Below are 19,400 nucleotides of genomic sequence, written 5' to 3'. Positions count from 1 at the left end.
AATAGGGTTAAGCTGAGGTTAAATTTATAATTTTTCAATCACTACGCCAGACTCATAGTTCCCCTACAGAGATATTATCATAATTCAAATGGTAAAAATTCCCCCTATCACAAACGTGGTTTATATATGGCACTTTTTTTCTTGGAAAAAACTTGTACTTTCTAAGAGAGAGTTTCCTCGTACTAAAGAAAGAGAGATTTCCCCAAATGAGAAAACGGAACGAGATGAGGCTCTCGCAAAAGCCCGAAATTAGGTTAAAATATCATTATTTTGGGGTTCACATCAGTCTTAGTGTTCTCTGGCGAGCTAGAAAACGTCCAATCCGCTTATCTCGAGACAAACCCGGTCTGGATTTTTCAAACTAGACGCGTTGTCTGAAACATTTTCTAGAATACGGGTTGCGTGCTCATTTAACGTAAGGTTTCTTCAACAGTTTATTACTAATTTACTCGGAGTTAAAGATACTGGGCGAGGTCCGACTCTGCAAAAATTTTAAAGATTTTATGTCGATCTTGTTTTACTTTTGCCTTTGAAAATTTGTGGTTGGTAACGATTTGGAAAGTGTTTCGCGAGAACTGATGCCGGTGCTGTCGGTAATGGCGAGAAAGAGAGAGATAGAGAGAGAGGGAGAGGGAGAGAGAGAGAGAGATAGAGAGAGAGAGAGAGAGAGAGAGGGAGAGGGAGAGGGAGAGAGAGAGAGAGAGATAGAGAGAGAGAGAGAGAGAGAGAGAGAGAGGACGAGAAACGAGTTTTAAGACAAAACGCTCCGGGACCAACGCCCATTCAAATTTACCTATAAATCTCTTAAGTAGCATTTTTACATCGTTAGGAGGCCAAAAGGAGTACCAAAAAAAAAGAGACAAATATTAACCTTAAGAGTTTCGAGTGAAACGGGCGGGCTGAACTGGGACGTCAAATCGATGTTTTTTTTTATGATTTTTCTTAAAAGGAAATGGACATTTGCAAATAAATGCCCCATTTGAAACGATCGTAAAATTAAATACTCATTTGATATGACAGTATATCGTATATGTATCATTTAACGCTTCTCTAGAAAAGCGTAAAGCGCTATAAATATCTCAACGCGAAACTTAAAAGATTGAACGCGTTACGAAGATATATTTTGCGGTTGCTGATGAGCTTGGATAAATATTTGCGAAGGGCTTCCGCGAGAGAAACACGAGACTAAGAAACATTGAAAATTCCGAATCTATCCCTTTTACAGAATACAGAAATTTGCACCAGCTTGCAGGCAATCGGTAATCAAAATTCTCGCGTGAAAAATGGAAAAAAATTGCGGTTGTAGAAAAATATACGAGCCCAAACATCTGAAAAATAGAACAATCAAAGTTCATATGTTTGCGCACGTTTAAAGCACATTCCGAATTTTCCGTGATAACTTTGGAAAAGAATGGCTTAAGCTCCTTAAAAAGTGTAGAAAATACGTCGAGCATATCAGGCTATTCGAGGCATTGTAAAGCATTAAAAACGTCTCGCCAAAGGTCTCGATACGCTCGAAGAACTTCCCATTCTTAAGCTTTCCTTCCACATTCGAACGAGTGTACGTTCAATTCCGCTATATAGAAGTTTTCTAATTCCAGGAGAGCAATTAAATCGTTAATTATTTAAGCGTAAAACAGACACGGATAGCGGATATCAGAAACCGGAGATAGATATACGAATTGAACGGAGCGCCATCTAGGCGTGCCGTACATCAACAATATAAACCCACCCACGATAAAAACGGAGGCTCAGTGGCACCCACGCAAACTTCCAAGTTTAAAAGATGAAAAAAATCGTCTTTAAGATGGACAGTCTGAGAGGCGGGGGGAGGAAGAGGGGGATTAAAAAGTATGACGCGATACGTCTGACGTCATCCTCAAGGACCCGTTCACCCACCCCGAAACGCGAAGGAGAGACACGGCGGAGACTCCGCAAAAAGGCCGCGGAATGAACGAAGATCAATCCCCGCCATTCGAGAGTATAAAGGATTCTGGCCCAAAAAGAGAAATTGGGGAACGGGTTCACTCGGCACCGCGGCCCAAGGCGGGCGCTGGCGTGGTTGAAGCGATCGCCTCGAGAAGGTCGACGCGCTCTTCGGAGGCGCTGCCAAGCGAAGGCGGTGGGTGTCATTTAAGGGTTCTTCTAAAGAGGGTTTGATAGCGTCGAAGAATCGAAATGTGGAACGTCGTCTTTATTCGGAGGGAGGTTGAAGGCGGGAGGCATTAGCCGCGAGGGGAGAATGGACCAATGATGTTTTGGCACGTTACGCACTGATTCCAGGAAAGCTCAAATGGTCCGAGTGTTAATTTTTCCAACCATGACGGATTCTGGATAAAACGTTGTTGGCCACGACGGGGACGGGGACGGGGGGGTCGAGACGCGGTGACGTCGTCGATGACGCAACGCGGTGATACCCCATTGGTGGAAGTAATTGTATAAGTACGAGCCCGCAATTTGTAGCCCCTGGGTATAGCTCAAAAACCAAATTTCTCGACTCCGCAACTTCATTCTCTCAGGTAGCGCTCCGACAGTTCGGTGTTCGTTGTCAAAGTCTCGTCGTCGTTCCTAGTTTTGCAGTGCGCGAGCTCACCTCGAGTAATGGCCCGGCTCGTACAACTAGTGTCTGGTCTACTTCTGGTCGCCGCTTTGGCCACCGCGGCGCCCCAGTCCTCCGCCGCCCAACCAAACCCCAAAGCCGCCGCCGCCGCCGCCGAAGAACAGGGCACCGCGCAAGTTGGACTTCCCGTGAGTTGCACCGCTTTTAGTACGTTTGAATTTCGCGCGCCTCGCCAAGACTACTCCTAGCGGAGAAACGTTGCGAAACCTTATTTAATACTGAGTCAAATCGAAAAAAAAAACCATTTCATTTATTATCTGAGATTTAAAAACGTCATTGCGTATTAAAATTTCGCCAATTTTAAATTAAAACTCAATGAGATCCAATCAGTTTCAATACGAGGTACCATTAATTTCGAACGATGGGATAGTCACTTAGGTAATCAGGACTGGTGTACAAATCGTCGGTAATCACGGGAAATCGCTTAAGATAATCACGGGAAATCACTGAGAAACTAGTGGAAATCACCGAATGTTTTTCTAAAATCAGTAATCAGGTGTACAAAGATTTTACGAGTGACTACCCCGTCGATTTCGAATTGACCCTCGGGAGTCGTTATATTTCCGAAATTATTCTCTCGAGAACGAAATCTTCTACAATATACGTTAATTTCGGAATTATCCAAAGCTAAAAATAAAATATTGATCGACTCGAATTTAAGTACGCCCTAAAAGATCTCGGTATACGAAACCTGATGATTAGAAAATTGCATTTAGGGGTTTATATCGGAGCAAGGCTGGGTGTTAAAAGGCTAGGGTCGAAATGCCCTTTCACCCCTTGGGCCATTTTATTAGTCTCACAACGTTCCCACAGCGGCTCGCTATTTTTATTTTATCTTATTGGAATTCAATATGTATAATTTGATGAGATACAAATTGAAGTAGTTTGGACCTTTTGTGAGGATCCTAAAATAACTTTAAATAATTGATAAAAATAGCAAATTGACACCACCGTCCAGCTATCCTTTAAAATATATTAATATAGATATGATAAATAAAGAAAAGAAAATTGAAATATTCAACGTCTTTTTCGGGGGGGGGGGGACCCAGATTTTGAGCTCTGTATTATCTTGGAAGCGCAAGTGTCGTGGTAAAAAAATGGTAGCCACAGAATCAGAGATGTCAAAATTGCATAAAAAAAGAGACCTACAATCAATGCCAGTCGCAAAAATATTACGAGTGGAATCCGCCAGTATCCAGAGGAAAGTATTTTTCCAGGTTATCCGTCCAAGAACAAACCCATTATGGGTCGCATGATGGTCTGATTTCGTGATGCTTAAGAATCCTTTTCTCTTCCCCGAGCCACCCGCGACCGTCTCTCGGAAGCGACCCGCTCACCGAGAATTGAAATGTTTATTTATATTGAGAAAATGTAGTATATAAGGGAAAATAAGGTAAGAGGACTTCTTATCAAAGAAGGATTGCATTGTCTTTGTCCGGTCCGGAGATAGATGGAGCTCGCGGAAGTCGGCCACTGAATCTCCGAAACGCCACCGGAAGCCGCTCCTCCGCTCTGGGAAAAGTCGGCCGTTTCGAAGCGCCAGCGTCGCCAAAGCCGGAAGAGTCACGCGCTCTTTTTTCCATTTTCTCTAACCTCTCGGAAGAGGACCCCGAAGTACGATTCGTTTTTGAAGGGACAACCGCGGAAAGGCGATTTTCCGAGCCCCTTTCTTCTTGAGATAATGGAGATTTCCTCCGGATGAAATTCGATTCAAGCTCTCGCGGAGGACTTGTCAAAAATAATACATTAATTATGGAAATCTTGTACGACTCTCTAACAAAAAAATACAATCTTTCTCTCAAGGAATGAGATCAAAAAGGGACCTTTCAAAGATAATTTAAAAAAAAACCCAAATCCTTTGAAATATCGGATAAAAACTTCCTTATCTTGTCTAACAAGTCGTTTTTCCAATCGTAATATGCAAATTTTAAAAGGGTAAATAATATTCTTGGCAAAAAAAGTATCATCAAAAACTAAAAGATGGATACCCTGTACTTTATTTTACAGTTTTTCAACATAACGTTAAAATTAACTTCAAAGGTTATATTTTGAATTAGCTCACTGTTTTAGAGATATGTTAATCCGAATAAATTAAAACGCGTGTTTATTTTGATATAGTCAGAGAATTAAAATTCAAAAATAATTTAAGAAGTTTGAAGTTTAAAAATAAACAGGTAAAGCCTCCCCTCGAAAACGTGTAGAGGGGAACTTGCGGAAGTGTAGATTATACAGAAGAAAGCTAATCAGCTACAAGTTTTCCCGTTCACGTTTTCGAAGGGTGGCTTAACCTGTCCATTCTCAATTTTCTCTATATATTTCCTTAAAAATAATATCACCCGTAACCCGATATCTATCGATCTTTTTCCCGAAATATTTTTAGTTTTTATCTGACATTCGAGAAAAAATTTTAGTATTCGTTGCGACTACATACCAAACTAATAACAGTATAATTATCCACACAAATTGATTAATCAGGGCAATAATTACTCCATTTTATCGCGTATTTTTCCAATAAGGATTTTTCTCTACCGCTCCTAATAGAGATATTACTATTTAAAAGAAACCCAGGATAATCGCCATAAATCACGCCTTTTTTCTATCCCCCAAAACCAGAAATAACTTATTCCTCCGGTTAAAGGTCACGAGGTCAGCCGAGTAAACTTTCTAGAGCAGCACGCGATCGGCAGTTAGAAAATCTAACTAGATTTCCGTCATGATAAATAAATCGGGATTTAGAACCGTGCCAAAATTGAAGAGCCCTAGAGATTTGGGAAACGCTAGTAATCAACAACATACCGCTTTACGAAATATTCGAGCCGCTGAGCTATTTCGTTCGGATTTCATTTCCAAGAAGTAAAAAACTGGTCTCATTAAGAACGGGATACCCTTTTTTTCTCGCGGTGTCATACGCGTTGCTTATTTAAATGGTATCTCGAAAACCAGGTTTTTCCCTTTCTACGGCAACACCAGCGTTGCCAAAGGCGGGGAAGAGCTTTAATCACGTCTGCCGATTCGAAATTCTTAATTTCAGAGAGGTATATAGCGTTTTAATGATAATTAGGTCGAATATTTCCAGTGGGTGTATAGATTACGCCGCGAAACTAGGTCAAAAATGTAAGGGAAAAAACGTAGTAAAAAGCGAATGAAATGAACGTGAAACACGGAGCCGTCAATCGGGGTCGTGTTTCGCATTTCATTAAAGCGTTTTTTCACTTAGCCGACACTAAATTTAGTTTTTCTTTTTGCCCGAAATCGAGGAAAAAGTTTCTAAACGAAAAGAAAACGAAAAGTAAGAGGTAGATCATTTTCTCCGCGAGTCCGGCAGATGGAGACAAAACACCTCCAGCGCTCCGTTTCAAAGATCACTTATAGATAAGGGCTCGCGTGTCATGGGACACTGCGAAGACGCGCGAAAAGATGGATTAATAAAATAAACAGATCCCGTTGAAAGAGTCCAGAATACGAATATTTTCACGATGAGATGAAATCCTTTATGTATAAAGCGATTGCATTTGGTTAAGGCTTTGTCAACACTTCGGTTTTATTTCATAAGTAGATTAGCGAATAAATTCAGCGACACTAAATTGTACATTTTTCCAAGCGTACTAATTAAAAATAATATTTTTAATTCGCTGGTCTTTTTTTCTAAATAAAGCTTAGTTTTCTGCTTTAAAAGGAGTATAACCTTTTCAGGCATTTGGGGCAATACATAATTTCCTCCCCACATTTTTCTAACCACGTGTTATACGTAATGTAAAATACAGTGGTTTTTGAGGAATTATCCCACTAAAGGTATCCCCGCTTCGGTAGTGCTTTAATTTCTAATATCTATTAGAACACCTTTCGTGAATCTAAAACCACGTACCTCATTATTAAGAAATTATATTCGAATAAATATCCAAACTATAATGAAAATAATTAATTTATAGCTCGGATATTGTTGTTTATATGTTAATTAAGGGTGCATTTAAAATATAAACACTAAATATGAAACAATAAAGGTTTCAAGTGAGAAAACCTCTTCAGGGCGGGCACGCTTCCTCTAATAGAAGAATTGGGTGTTTCTACTATCGCTCTAGACTAGCGCCATGAGCGAGAAAAGAGAGAAGCTATGGCGCCCCCGACCAAACAAGGAGGGTTCTACTCCCTTTAAACGTTGGTCTTTTTACTTCTTCGTTCGGTCTTAAATGATCTTCAATTTTGCGTCACAGTTTAGAAGAATTAAGATCGGAGACCAAAATACGAATTTCGAGATAAATACGATGACCATTTTGAAAACTTTCCTTTATTTTATTACGCAGCTCCAAATTCAAATTCCCTTTTTTTGCCACGATACAAAATATTATAACTTTGAATAGGCGAAACTATAAAGTCCTTGGGGGCTGAAAAGATGGTAGTCACATGACTTTGTGGAGAACTGCAGCGCCATCTATTATTCGTTTTATTTTGCTAATGTTTATATTTTGATCAATTCATCTAAATTATCTAATTATTATGATTATATAAAACATCTTGTAATAGAAAAGTGGAAGTTAATTAGCTGTCTGCAGTATCTGGAAGGAATAATTATTTTCTTTAACGTCGGACGGCCAACTATAAGCATAAGTTACCGAATCGAAGTTGGCTGTGATATGGTAGTCACGTGATTTTGTTTTCCCATTTTAGCAAGTTGGTTAGGACCAAATTTACTTTATAGTTTCGCCTATTGACGTAATTGGAAATTTAAACATCATTGGGGAGTTTAGGAACGTTGATTACCGCGACTCTAGACTGTTTGGCAATGGCTGAACGCCACGAAATGGTGGTGGTAGTCACGTGTCTGTCTAGTGTATTATCCGCAAACCAGGGTATCAAATAACCCCAGGGCGAATAAAACTAAATTGGACTGCCCGATTTTCATGTAAATTGAGAACCGAATGTAAACAGACATTTTAAGTCCGCGTTGGAAACCACGTAAAAAGTCGGTTGCAGAATAAAAACTATATCTACAATCGTAGACGTTCCACTTACTCGTTTTTTAGCGCGTGCTTAACCAATCTAATATGGATAGTCCTATTAAGCAAACGTGGACTTCCCGAACGAACTTGTATTTAAGCTTCGCGAAAGTCCCATTTGAGATTCGTCCAAGTTCCTCAATCGATTTAAAGAAGCAAAGAAAAAGCAAGCTGTGGGATTATTATTCGTTATTTATTCGAAAATAATATTTACAGTCACTATTTCACCCGGGAATTTCTAAATAAGACTGCTCTGAATTAAATCAACTTAGAAGGTAAACAGAGCGCAAGGAATTCATAAACTAATGGGATATTTTAAGATCTCGAAAGCGTGATTTCCTGATTCAAAAATATACGTCTTTTTCGAAACTTGATAATTTTAGTTTCGAAATTAATTCGGGTAAAGAATACGTTTTTTGTTAATGAAGTACAGAAAATATTTTTATGTGAAGTAATTCTAGTGTCTCCAATATTTGATCATATTAGCTGAATAAGTTTAGTAATATATTGATAAATATTTCTAATGGGAATATACCATCCCTGAAATCGAAGAAAATTAATACAGCAAAGTATTTAGCGGCATGCCTTAAACGAAATAAAAAGTGAAGTTTTCAGCAAATTTTTGTGGTGATTCAATTTTATATTAAAAAATTTAAAGCATTAATTTTTTTGTTCAATAATAAATAGTTTAAAAAGTGTAGCAAAATTGTGGTGAAAATTCTGAATACACCTTTTCTAACGGAGGTCTTTGAAAACGAAATATATTTTGCACGTTTAAGGCCATACAAATATGCACCACATTAAAAAACGTGTAAGGAAAACTTGTAGTTTAATTCGGTACAATTTACACTCCCACAAAATTCCCCGTTCACGTTTTCAAGGGGTGGCTTAGCCTATCTATCAGGCTACCGATGTTGTATTCTGGCTATTATAGTCTCGGGAAAATGTTGGTTTCCTAAATTAGCGCAAATATAAGTAGCAACCGTGACTATATGGCGTATACCTTTTGTGCCGTAACAGAAACATTTCATCCCGATGGGAAATTATTTCTTCAAAATAAAGAATATCCGTTTCTCTGATAAAAAAGCCAATATAAAAACCCACGCGGCCGTTATTAGTATTTAATGAGGAGTTTTGCTATTACCGTCTCGGCGTTAGATGGCGCCGTGTAGCATTAGGGGATTTTTAGCTTTCAACTTTACACACGCACGCGTAAAGTCACAAGTGGGAAATAATGCTTTTACGATTCCAAGCGCCATCTCACGCTAAAAGTTTAAAATTACTTTCTATCGATTTGTTAACCGAAAATAAACATATTTTAAATAGATTACCTTTGCTGAGTAAACATTTAAATCTTATATTTAATATTATTAGCAAAGTTTTCTTTAAACAATCAAAGTTTCGTTAATTTTAAAATTGTTTTGAAACTTTTTAACATTGTGGTTTTAGTTTTATACTAGAAACTGATAGAAACCAAATTGGTCAAGTTTTCCATTACTCCTCATTAAGAACTTCAAAAGAACAGCGCGCGAACAAGCAATCATAAAGCGTGCGTTTCAATTAAAACTGGTTTTTCTCTTATTGCAGCAAATCGACTGGGGTCTCTGCGAAAATCTTCAACCAAAACCAGAAGAGAGAGTAAGTAGCTTTCAATTCAATCGAAGGAGAAATTGATAGGTTGAGCAAAGTCCTCTAGACGTTTAAATGGTAACGTAAAACGCTTCGACTGCGCCGCCAATAGCTCGGTGGAAGCATTGACGTTCCAGTTCAAACGGAGGGTGCTCAACGTCTCTGTTGTCTTTTCCCCCGTAACGAGGGAATTAAAAATATGAATGTCACGAAAAATAATTGTTTCTCTTCGGTTCACTTTAAAGGAATCGAAACAATTAGTGATCCAGAAATGTTTGGGCGACATCCCCATCCCGGAAGGAAACATCACAGCCGTAAGTTGTCGAACCTTTTTTATATCATTCATTTTGTCGGGAAATGTACATACACGCTTTCACAAATCGTTGACTGAGAACAGAAACATTGCAACTACGTTTTGAATATTTCTAAATTATCAGGCTAAATGAGGCAATACTCCTTTTCATAAGATCCTTATTAATTCTCTGGTCACCCGGTCGAGTATGCCACCAAACCTTTGGCAGTAAGTCCTGTCATGGTAATAAAATTAAATACAAATAATAACTTACTAATTATTAGAATATAATGTTCCTTTAAAAATATAAAAACTTAATCCAACTTTGAATATTCTAGAAGTTTCCAAAAAAGCAATACATTTTGTAGTAACTTGGAGTTTTAATATAATTTGTTCGAGAAAAGTAAATTCATTTTATGGTAACAATATTCTTGAATTAAAAAATAATTCCGTCAAAATAATATAATAACTCGAATACTGGATTTCACTCTATTGTAACTTACTTCTTAAAAATATTTTAAGTCTTGTAAAGTGAATCCCTATTTGTCAAAACGCTTTCACTAATCGATTTTTCAAGTTACGACGTTTTTATTCCCAGCTTTCGAAATATGGTTCCTCGCGAACACACGTATTATCCGAATTTTATATCGCGCGAGATAATAGGTGAATACTTTCGTCCAGCCCAGTCGCGTCCGGAGTTATAGCAACTTCCTTCGTAAGAGTGTGTTCGAAATTGACGGTCCGGGAAAGCGAAATCTAGGCTCCCATTGCTCTGATATATTTGGGTCAAGCGAACCGTATAAGCGAATGGACATTTCGGAACGGTTGATAAAATAGCGCGTATATAGGATGACGGGCAAATATTTGAAATTTTCAATAGATAAGCGCCACTTTCCGGAATCACTCGCTCGTAAAAAGGCACCCCATTTTAGGGAAGCAACATATATTGGTTAAAACGTCTATATCGACGTCAAAATCACCGGACAGTTCAATCGGTGGCGTTATTGGAAGGCCGCTCTCAAAAGCTAAAGATTAGGTACCAAGTAACTATGGCCCGTAGAAGTTCGTAGACACGCATTTATCCGGGAAACCGTACTAAAAATAAACCTTTCTCGCTACCACAATCAACTCTAGATGACCCTTTCTTTTATTAAACTTTTAGTCTTGGGTATAGTTGATTTTAGTACGAAATATTTTGAACTCTCGCTAACTTTTAAAAAGACGGTGATACGCTAAGTCGGTAATATTGACGGAAAACATTATACAAAAGGACTGATCCATCAAAGTTGTCAAGGTAAAAAGAACTTTCGAGTCTCGATATATTACGCTGAAATTTCGTCTATAATATAAAATTTGGAGAATTTTTCAATCAACGCGAATTATAATATCCAGAAAAAGTGTCGGGTATTAACCCCATTTTATGGATAGGCCTACTTTGCATATCTGCCCCTGATGGGGATTTTCCAAAAACAAACTCTGGAGCTTCTCTCGGAATGAAGCGTATGCCCAAATTAAGTCAAGTGCAGCGAAGCGCTTTCCTTTTATAGAAATAAATTGATGGATTTTCCCACCGACTTAATGATAGAGACAAGTTCCGGGAGCCTTTCACGCTTAGATAAGATTTTTAATCAAGTTGCCTTTGTTATTTTCTCCTACGCAGTCCTCGGCCTTTTTTTATTTCACATAGAAATATATTTCTATCGCTTTGATGTAGAAATGTCGTTAGATGTTGGCGTGTTTGTTGTCCTCGTTTCGCGACACCTTCGTAATTATTCGTCAGCTGAACTTACCAATGTCCTTCCCTTTTCCAAATACTTCCGAAGCGTACCTCAACCTTGGGCAAATAGCCAAGCTCATTTGACGTGAAACTCGCGTTACGACAGGGTCGACTTGTCGTACGTTACCATGATTGGGAAATAAAAGAGATTTACCATCCGTAGCGTAATTATAAAGTTAAATAGCGTCTACAGTGGGCAACGCCCCGGTTTTCGGCCAAAGTAGATTCACACTGGGCGGCTTTTAGCGCCTCAATGTTATTTTCGAGTCCTTTTCGATGGATGCCGTCTATCGGGGCTTAACAATGGAATAAGTAACTATCTCGATGGCGTCGTTCACCAGTGGGTCGCGTAAACGATCTTTTTCAACAGTCGATTTTTCCTACGTGTACTAAATTAGCGTCGTCGAGCCCGTTTCATTTCAAGTGTGAACTTAGCTTTAATTTTTCGTTTCTTCAGAGTATTTCTGAAAATTCAAACAGTGTGAAGGCCATTATGACTTCGGAGTCATTTTGTCGCGTATTCTCTAGATTTGCCAAAACTATTTGATGTATAGTCAGCAGACGATTTATACATCAGACTGCGACGCAGCTTAAACCAATCAGAACTTTGTTTTTTTCCTTTTTAGTTCCCCTACAAGTCAAAAGCTAAGCCAATCTATTCTATTGGCTTAGGGCAGCGGTTCCCAAAAGGTGTTCCGCGGAACCCTGGGGTTACAGGGGTTCCGAGAATTCGCAGCGCGGCCATCTTTGTTGGTGTCAAGAGTTTAAAATGAGTAAAAAAAATGAGTTGGGGTTCCGCCAGAATTAGGTAGATAATTTAGGGTTCCATACCAAAATAAAATTGGGAACCGCTGGCTTAGGGTGTAATGTACTTATTATAAAATTGAGTGGAATAGCTAAACATGTCGAAGGACAACCTAGTACATAATAAAATACATTCAACTAGTAAAAGACCACTATTGTACAATAGTGGTCTTTTACTAGTTGAATGTATTTTGAGTGGAATAGTACAAAAAGTGTACATTTTTCGCCCAGCAGTATCCAATAATTTCAGCCAATGTTTTATTTCGTGATACTAATTAGTTCATTTTCTAATTTTTTTTCTCAGAAACAAGCCGACTCTCATCGTGAAGAAATTACCACCTGCGCTCTTAAGGCTGAAGGATGGGTAAGCGACCAATTAAATTGATTCGCGCAATAGAGAATTAGTTAATTCCCAAGTAGAAGTGGTAGGTTTTCGCCGCGTTCCTTATATTCTAAAAGTTTCTTTTGAGGAGCACTAACTGGGTTGAGGCCAAATAAAAAGCCGGAAAGTCGAGGTTCGGTCTTAGCTTCAATTTATTTTTAATAGAAACTTTTAGTAGGATACAGTAGCAGTCTATTTGGCTCGATATATAGGCGTGTCGCGGGTACTTTACGGCCGCTTTTGTTGACGACGGAATTTCACGGAAATGATGTTGGCCGGAGATTTTGTAAGGCCCGGTCGCCTTTCATCCGGCTGGAACCCTGGGGCCAAGGAATTGTCCAAAGCCCGATCAGCAAAGCCCTTACTTAAACCACCCCCCATTGGCCAGCTTTTCGGTAAAGCTTTTTTGGGGCTGGCGCAAAAACCCCGGCCTTATATAACTAAACGAAAAATCAGTAAACAACGCGTTCAAATAAAGAACCAGTTAGGCCAGCATTATATCAGGGATACCCGACTGAACAGACACGGATGATATTAAAGAAGCGATGGCCAAACCCCGCCAATTTAAAGAGAACGGATCGAACTCAAATTTGAGCTAAAATTTTGTAGCTTGATTATGCCAGTTTCGACGGAATTGGATTGAAAGGTTAACAGTCCTTTAATTACTTATAATAAGAAAAACGCCTTTTACGACAACGGATTTAATTTTTTATGTTAAGCTCCTTTTCAAGCGTCTATTCCTTTACAACCAATAAGTAAAGGACTAGACATCTACGAATCCTTTAATTACTTCGACGTTTTTAATAGTTACTATACTTTATAATTCTAATAGACCAATTTCCAAAGCTTTTGAGTTTCGAATTTAATCATTTTTATTTATACCAGATGACGCCAATTTATACTTTTTGGGCGCAAAGAGAATAATTACTTAATTTACAAAAAAACTACTTCTAACACTATTTCAAACGATATTTTACCATTAAAATATAGCAAAATTTCGACTCGAGAAAACTTAAGCCTAACAATAAATAAAATAAACTGCTTAGCGGTTTCTTAGATAATTTCAAATTTGTACTTGCCTTACTTGCTGGCGCCATCTGTTTATATATACATATATATTAGGTAATTTAAAGCTATTTTAAATGCAAAAATGTTGTAAATTGAATTTGAGACCGATGTTACGTATCTTGTACATTCTACTGCCTTTTTTCATTTAAGTATCAATACTCCTCTCAATTTCGAAAAACTTTAGTTAATACATTTTTGCACAGAGGATACATAGCCAATAAATATTTTTCTATTTGAACAGTTTAACAGTGACGGAAGCTACAAATTCGATAAGGCCCGACAAGAAATCAACTCCAAGAAGCTCTCCAAGGAGGTATATTAAGCAAATAATATTTCACTAAATTATTATTATTATTTTTATTATTATTATTATTTGTATTGTTATTATTTTATTATTATTATTTTATTATTATTATTTTATTATTATTATTCTATTATTATTTTATTATTATTATTTTATTATTATTATTTTATTATTATTATTTTATTATTATTATTTTATTATTATTATTTTAGTATTACTATTTTAGTATTATTATTTTAGTATTATTATTTTATTATTATTATTTTAGTATTATTATTTTATTATTATTATTTTATTATTATTATTTTATTATTATTATTTTATTATTATTATTTTAGTATTATTATTTTATTATTATTATTTGTATTGTTATTATTTTATTATTATTATTTTATTATTATTATTTTATTATTATTATTTGTATTGTTATTATTTTATTATTATTATTTTATTATTATTATTTTATTATTATTATTTTTTTATTATTATTATTTGTTCTACAAACCCTTTCTCTTCCGCCGCAGATCGAAGCTTCCATCTTGCAACAACACGACGCCTGCCACAAAGAAGCCGTAAGTGTTTTCGCTTTATTAATTTCATATTAAACGGTCGATTAGGGCCAAGTTGATAAGTCGTACGCAAATAAGGCGCGGGCCCAGTAGCTTGGCGATTCGTACATATTGAATTTCTCTATCGGGACTTGGAAGTTTGACACTCCGGTTTACGAAAGAAAAATCTTAGTGGCGTAGCTGGGAAAAAATCAACAAAGCCGATGGCCGTTCTCCCTTTACCAGCTCTTTACGTCAACCCGCGCGAAATATTTCGGAATGTGATGACTAAAGCTTAGATTTCGGATTGGAATTTGATGACACCGAGGACCGAAGCTGTTCCCGATAATATTTGTCTATCGCTACTGTTTCGCTATAGAAGAACGTCGCTAAGATTCCGTGAGCTCACCTTTAAAATCTCGTATCTCCGAATACACCCGAGAATTTCTCAAAGTTAAAGAGCTTAAAGTTCTGATTGTGTCAAGCGCTTACAGTCGCTGGAAAATGAGACACTCGAATAGCTAAGCTCTTAAATAAATGAAGACGCTTTCAATTTTAAAACGAGCTAGAAAAAGATTGAATGACCAGGGATTGGCTCGAAATTAACCTTATAAAAATAAATTTCCCGCGAAAAACGCCGCAAATTTGCGAAACTTGTGAGGCGTACATATCGACTAATTAGACTAAGAAGTCAAAAAACACCTTAGGACCGAATCGGCGGACGTTGAAAGGAGAATGAGCCCCTATTTTATTTCGTTCCGCAGCTGGACAAATTCGGAAAGGAAATCGTTCAACAAGTGCAACTGTACCAAGCTTGCATGGACTACCACATCGCTCGCATCTGCAGGATCCAAGTCATCGCCGCCGAAGGCTCCGAAGCTTCCTCCGACTATTACCAATAAACTACGAAATTTGTGGATCACAACTCGACTGTAAATAAGGCAATCTAATACTAGGTAATTGACGATAACGCGTAGGACTTTGTTACAATGGCGTATCGATGGTATGTGGCATTTCCTTTGGGGTGTAAAATATTTTAAATTCCAATTTAAAATATTTTGACAAATACGTCCATTTCAGGGGAGAGTCTCCACATCCCTTGCCCCCATCGGCACGCCTCTGTATTGTTAAAGTTCGAACAAGTTCCCCTGAGCTGACAAATTTGAAATTTTTTAAACTAAGTTATTTTTTATAAATTCAGCTACTCTGGCCGAACTTGTTTTTATGTTGCTCTTACGTCACGATGTCATAGCTGTATTAGAATAGTTTTGAAACGCGTGGTTTGCACGCGCACGTGAAAATCCGAGGTTTTTCGCGCCCGAGGCGCGCGTTTTTAATATTGCCAAAGTTAAAGTTGTGACGTAGTAACTACATTCAAACAAGAAAGCCACGTTAATTTATAAAAACACCTATTTAAATTAGTTTTTAAATTAGTTTTTTACAACTATAAATCATTATCGGAATTTTTCCGAAAGGACGTTATCTGATTTTTGATTTTATATTTCCAGTTAGTAGAAACCAATACGCAAGACTACAAAAAGGAAACCAGCTATTACGAAGTTTACATCGAAAAGTCGTTAAAATTTGTCCAATGAAAATTCGCCAGCTTTCTTTGAAAGCTTTTTAACCGGTTTAAAAAAATTATTTTTTTTAATGATCTCTCATCTCGGGATTTTTTAAAAATGTTTTCGTGTTTCTTATAAAAAAAATAAATAACGTTTTAAACAAAATCCAACTTCTTCTTTACTAATATCATACGCATTTAATATATCTTTCAAATTGATATATTTCTTTTAAACCATTCCAGTGGCGTAGCCAGAGACCCAAAAGGCATGTGCTCCCCCCCCCCCAAACAGATGTACGATTGCTTTTTAGTTATTTTTTCAATTTTATTTTTATCAAAAATCCCGGATACGTCCCTGTATAATGTGTAAATTAAGTTAGAAAATTAAATTAGGATATAGTGACGTTAAAACTGGCTTAATGACTTTGGAGATAATAAAGTGCTCGAAATCTATTCCGCGGCGCTAGGATATTTCTACTTTAGCCTGTAAACCAATCGCTGACGTGATAGTTCATGAGTAATAAACAGAAGCATAGAAGATTGCGAAATATTTCATTCTAACAGTTCGTGGATGGTTGGTGGAACAATTTACAATTACGTGAGTATACACTTCCGGTTCCGCTTTACACTCGTCTCTAAAGCCGAAGAATGTCATAAGCTGGAGCAGAAAGCTATTTGAATATCAAAAGCAATCGTCAGCTACAACACTGCTAACTTCTCCTATAGATGGTTCAGTAAAAGTAACGATCGAAATTGGCCCGAAATTGCACCGTTGCAGACGAATCGAGGATAATAGTTTCCAACTTATAGCATTGTCGTCCGCAAAACATATTTTCTCAGGGGAAGGGCAATTTTCAATAATAGTTTAAAGAGGGAGCTTCATAGATTTATTAGTGGATTCATAGCTCATCAAAGGGGGAGGGGAATTTGCCCCTTTGACGGAATTTCAGAGCATGGTTTTCGTGTTTATTTCTGTTTTTTTAAGCTGTCTTAGAGATTTTCAAGTTGATTCGAAGATTTCTAAAATCATTTTTCGAACCCTTCAGCAGTACTCGCGAGAGTAGATTAGAACCAGTAGTAGTCCCAAACTTTAATTTTTTGGGCAAATAGTTTTAGAGACCTTTGGACTAACTATTCCTTACACGAATGAGACCTTTTCCCTGAGTTACTGAAGAGATAGCACATTTCAGAGACGTACTTACTGTGGGGGCAGGTGGAGCAAATTAAACAGGGCGCCACTGTAATGAGGGCACCAAAACCTCTTTGCTTGACCAACGAAATACGATAAAGCGCTTTTTAGAGCAAGTGGCACCAGACGAGTGGAAATGGCGAAGAAAATTATTCGTATCTCTTTTTTAGGTGTGTACCTTTTCATATATTATATCTAAAATATATTTATTTTAATTTACTATAAACATTTGACGCTAAGCCTCGGTCATAAATTTGTGAACGCGTTAAATTCGAGAATCTAGAACTTGAATAGGCCTTTCTATAAAGTAACATTGGCCTTATTGTCTTGATTTTGCCGCGGGAGACGTATCGATGACGTTTTACATAATGGTAAATTTGACGGGGAACCCTGTTTTTAAACGGATCCCTCACTCACAACAGGGGAAGGCATAGGGGTCACAAAAAACTGGTTTTGAAGCACACTGCGAGTCTGGATTTTGTGTTACCCCTATGCCTCCCCCTGTTGTGAGTGATGGATCCCTTTAAGTATCAACTGAACCGAACTTCTACGTAATTCGGGACAAATGAGCTACATAAAAGCAAGTTCAGCAAGCGTGTGAAAGCCTATATGCCACTTTGTGACTTTTCAAATATACGGCAGTTATTTAGTCTCCATTCGTAAGCTTTGACAATCTGAGCCACTCAAACCTTACGCACTAGATTGGAAGAGCTGCTAAAAACGACATCTATTGTTGAATCCAGCTACTATATACTTGAGCCGTTACTTCTTTTTACCCCAAAAAAGGGCGAGATTCAAGAATTTGCACCCTTGGTACGCCACTGCAGGGAGATGTGATAGCTCCTGCCATCACGTACCAAGCACTAGGTGACTAGTTGGATTTCGATTGGAGAAAAAGCAAAGCATATATATGTCTAGAAGTAAAATCGTCCTTTTGGCCGGAGCTCTTAACCTCTTTATTACGAAGCGAATGGAGGGCTTCTCGACATTGTTTGGAGAACAAACTCTGACCGAAGCAATTAAAAGTAAGGTTGAGCCTCTCGGAACGATGAAGTATCCATTCTGACGAAACAATATAATCAGTACAGGACGGAAATTCCAGCACTCACGAAACTTTCCCGCTGAAAGTGTGGCCGACGACGTTTCTTCTCGAAAGTCTAAATCACATGGAAATTCACTGCCTAGTCCACTCTGAGAGTAATCACCCACCCTACTAATTGTTTTTGCGAATTACGAGTTCTTTGAACGGCCGTAGAGGAGTTTTTACTTAGTACTAGTCTAAATTGCGTAAAACGTACTTAATCATATGACTCAAGTTCACGTTAAAACTTCTAAGGGGGTTTGACCTCGATACCGTTTCCATAAAATCTTCCCTAACTGTCTTTCCCCGGCCGAGTATGCTGCCAGAACATGGACAACAGCTCTGACAGTATAATAAACCAGATGTCCAGACATTAGAATACGCACAATACCCCCTCCGATATGTTTTATGTTTAAGTACATTTTGCGTGTCTGAGTAAATTTTTTACAATTATCTCTATTATGTTTATTAAAATAATAAATGCCAAAAAAAACCACCGCAAAGAAAGATTTCCCTTGCGAAAGATTCGAAGAGAAAATACCCCAAGAAATGAAGCCAGAAAAATGACACAGTTAATAACCATGAAATCTCTTAAGAGGAAAATTATTAACTTAATAAGCGCACTATAAAGACATAAGACCCATTTTATGTACATTAAACATTAACTTTACCACAACAAAATCCATTTCAACGCATTCTCTATAACCCTGTCCATTAGAAACAAATTTCAATCACCCTGTCTATTAACAAAGAGTTATTTTATCGTACAAAAAGTAGAACGTTATCTCAATCACCTTGTCCATTGGGAACCATATTTCAATTAACTTAATAAGCGCACTATATCGTTAATAATATTTTTTTACCGAAAGGAGCGCTTCATCAAATAACAAACAATATCACAATCGCACTAACAGGAGACGACCCGAGGTGTTACACACCGATTTTGTTCAAACTCGGGGGATTGGTCTTCATGTAACTTGAAAAATTCTAAAGGGAATTTACTCAATGGGCACGGTTTTACTATGGCAACGAAAAATGTTATGACAACATAAAATGGAAATTTTCCCATTGAAAATAACATGGGATTTGTACCGATTGCAAGATTTTAAAAAATTTAAAAGTTTTAAAATACCAAAATTATAAAAAAA

General features: G+C 37.5%; 1 protein-coding gene across 1 annotated transcript; it reads left to right on the top strand.

Moving 5' to 3' along the window:
• The first annotated feature begins 2,483 nt into the window (after positions 1-2,483).
• Positions 2,484-16,148, top strand: LOC149947281 (uncharacterized). The gene is made up of 8 exons (XM_090172968.1): positions 2,484-2,748; positions 9,202-9,252; positions 9,489-9,557; positions 12,421-12,480; positions 13,808-13,879; positions 14,395-14,442; positions 15,183-15,374; positions 15,927-16,148. Exons 1-7 carry the CDS (start codon positions 2,602-2,604, stop codon positions 15,318-15,320), a joined length of 585 nt encoding a protein of 194 aa, XP_090029094.1. The 5' UTR covers positions 2,484-2,601; the 3' UTR covers positions 15,321-15,374; positions 15,927-16,148.
• The last annotated feature ends 3,252 nt before the right edge of the window (positions 16,149-19,400 follow it).

This window comes from Leiobunum rupestre, chromosome 4 (assembly GCF_980474605.1).
Source record: "Leiobunum rupestre chromosome 4, qqLeiRupe1.1.hap1, whole genome shotgun sequence".
NCBI lineage: Eukaryota > Metazoa > Arthropoda > Arachnida > Opiliones > Sclerosomatidae > Leiobunum > Leiobunum rupestre.
Note: the sequence above shows the minus strand (reverse complement) of the source record. Positions and strands in the feature narration are given on the sequence as shown.

Coding starts and splice junctions, on each gene's coding strand:
- LOC149947281 (XM_090172968.1), top strand. CDS start 2,602: ATGGCCCGGCTCGTACAACTAGTGTCTGGTCTACTTCTGGTCGCCGCT. Junction 9,253..9,488: donor AACCAAAACCAGAAGAGAGA/GTAAGTAGCTTT, acceptor TTCACTTTAAAG/GAATCGAAACAATTAGTGAT. Junction 14,443..15,182: donor ACGCCTGCCACAAAGAAGCC/GTAAGTGTTTTC, acceptor TTCGTTCCGCAG/CTGGACAAATTCGGAAAGGA.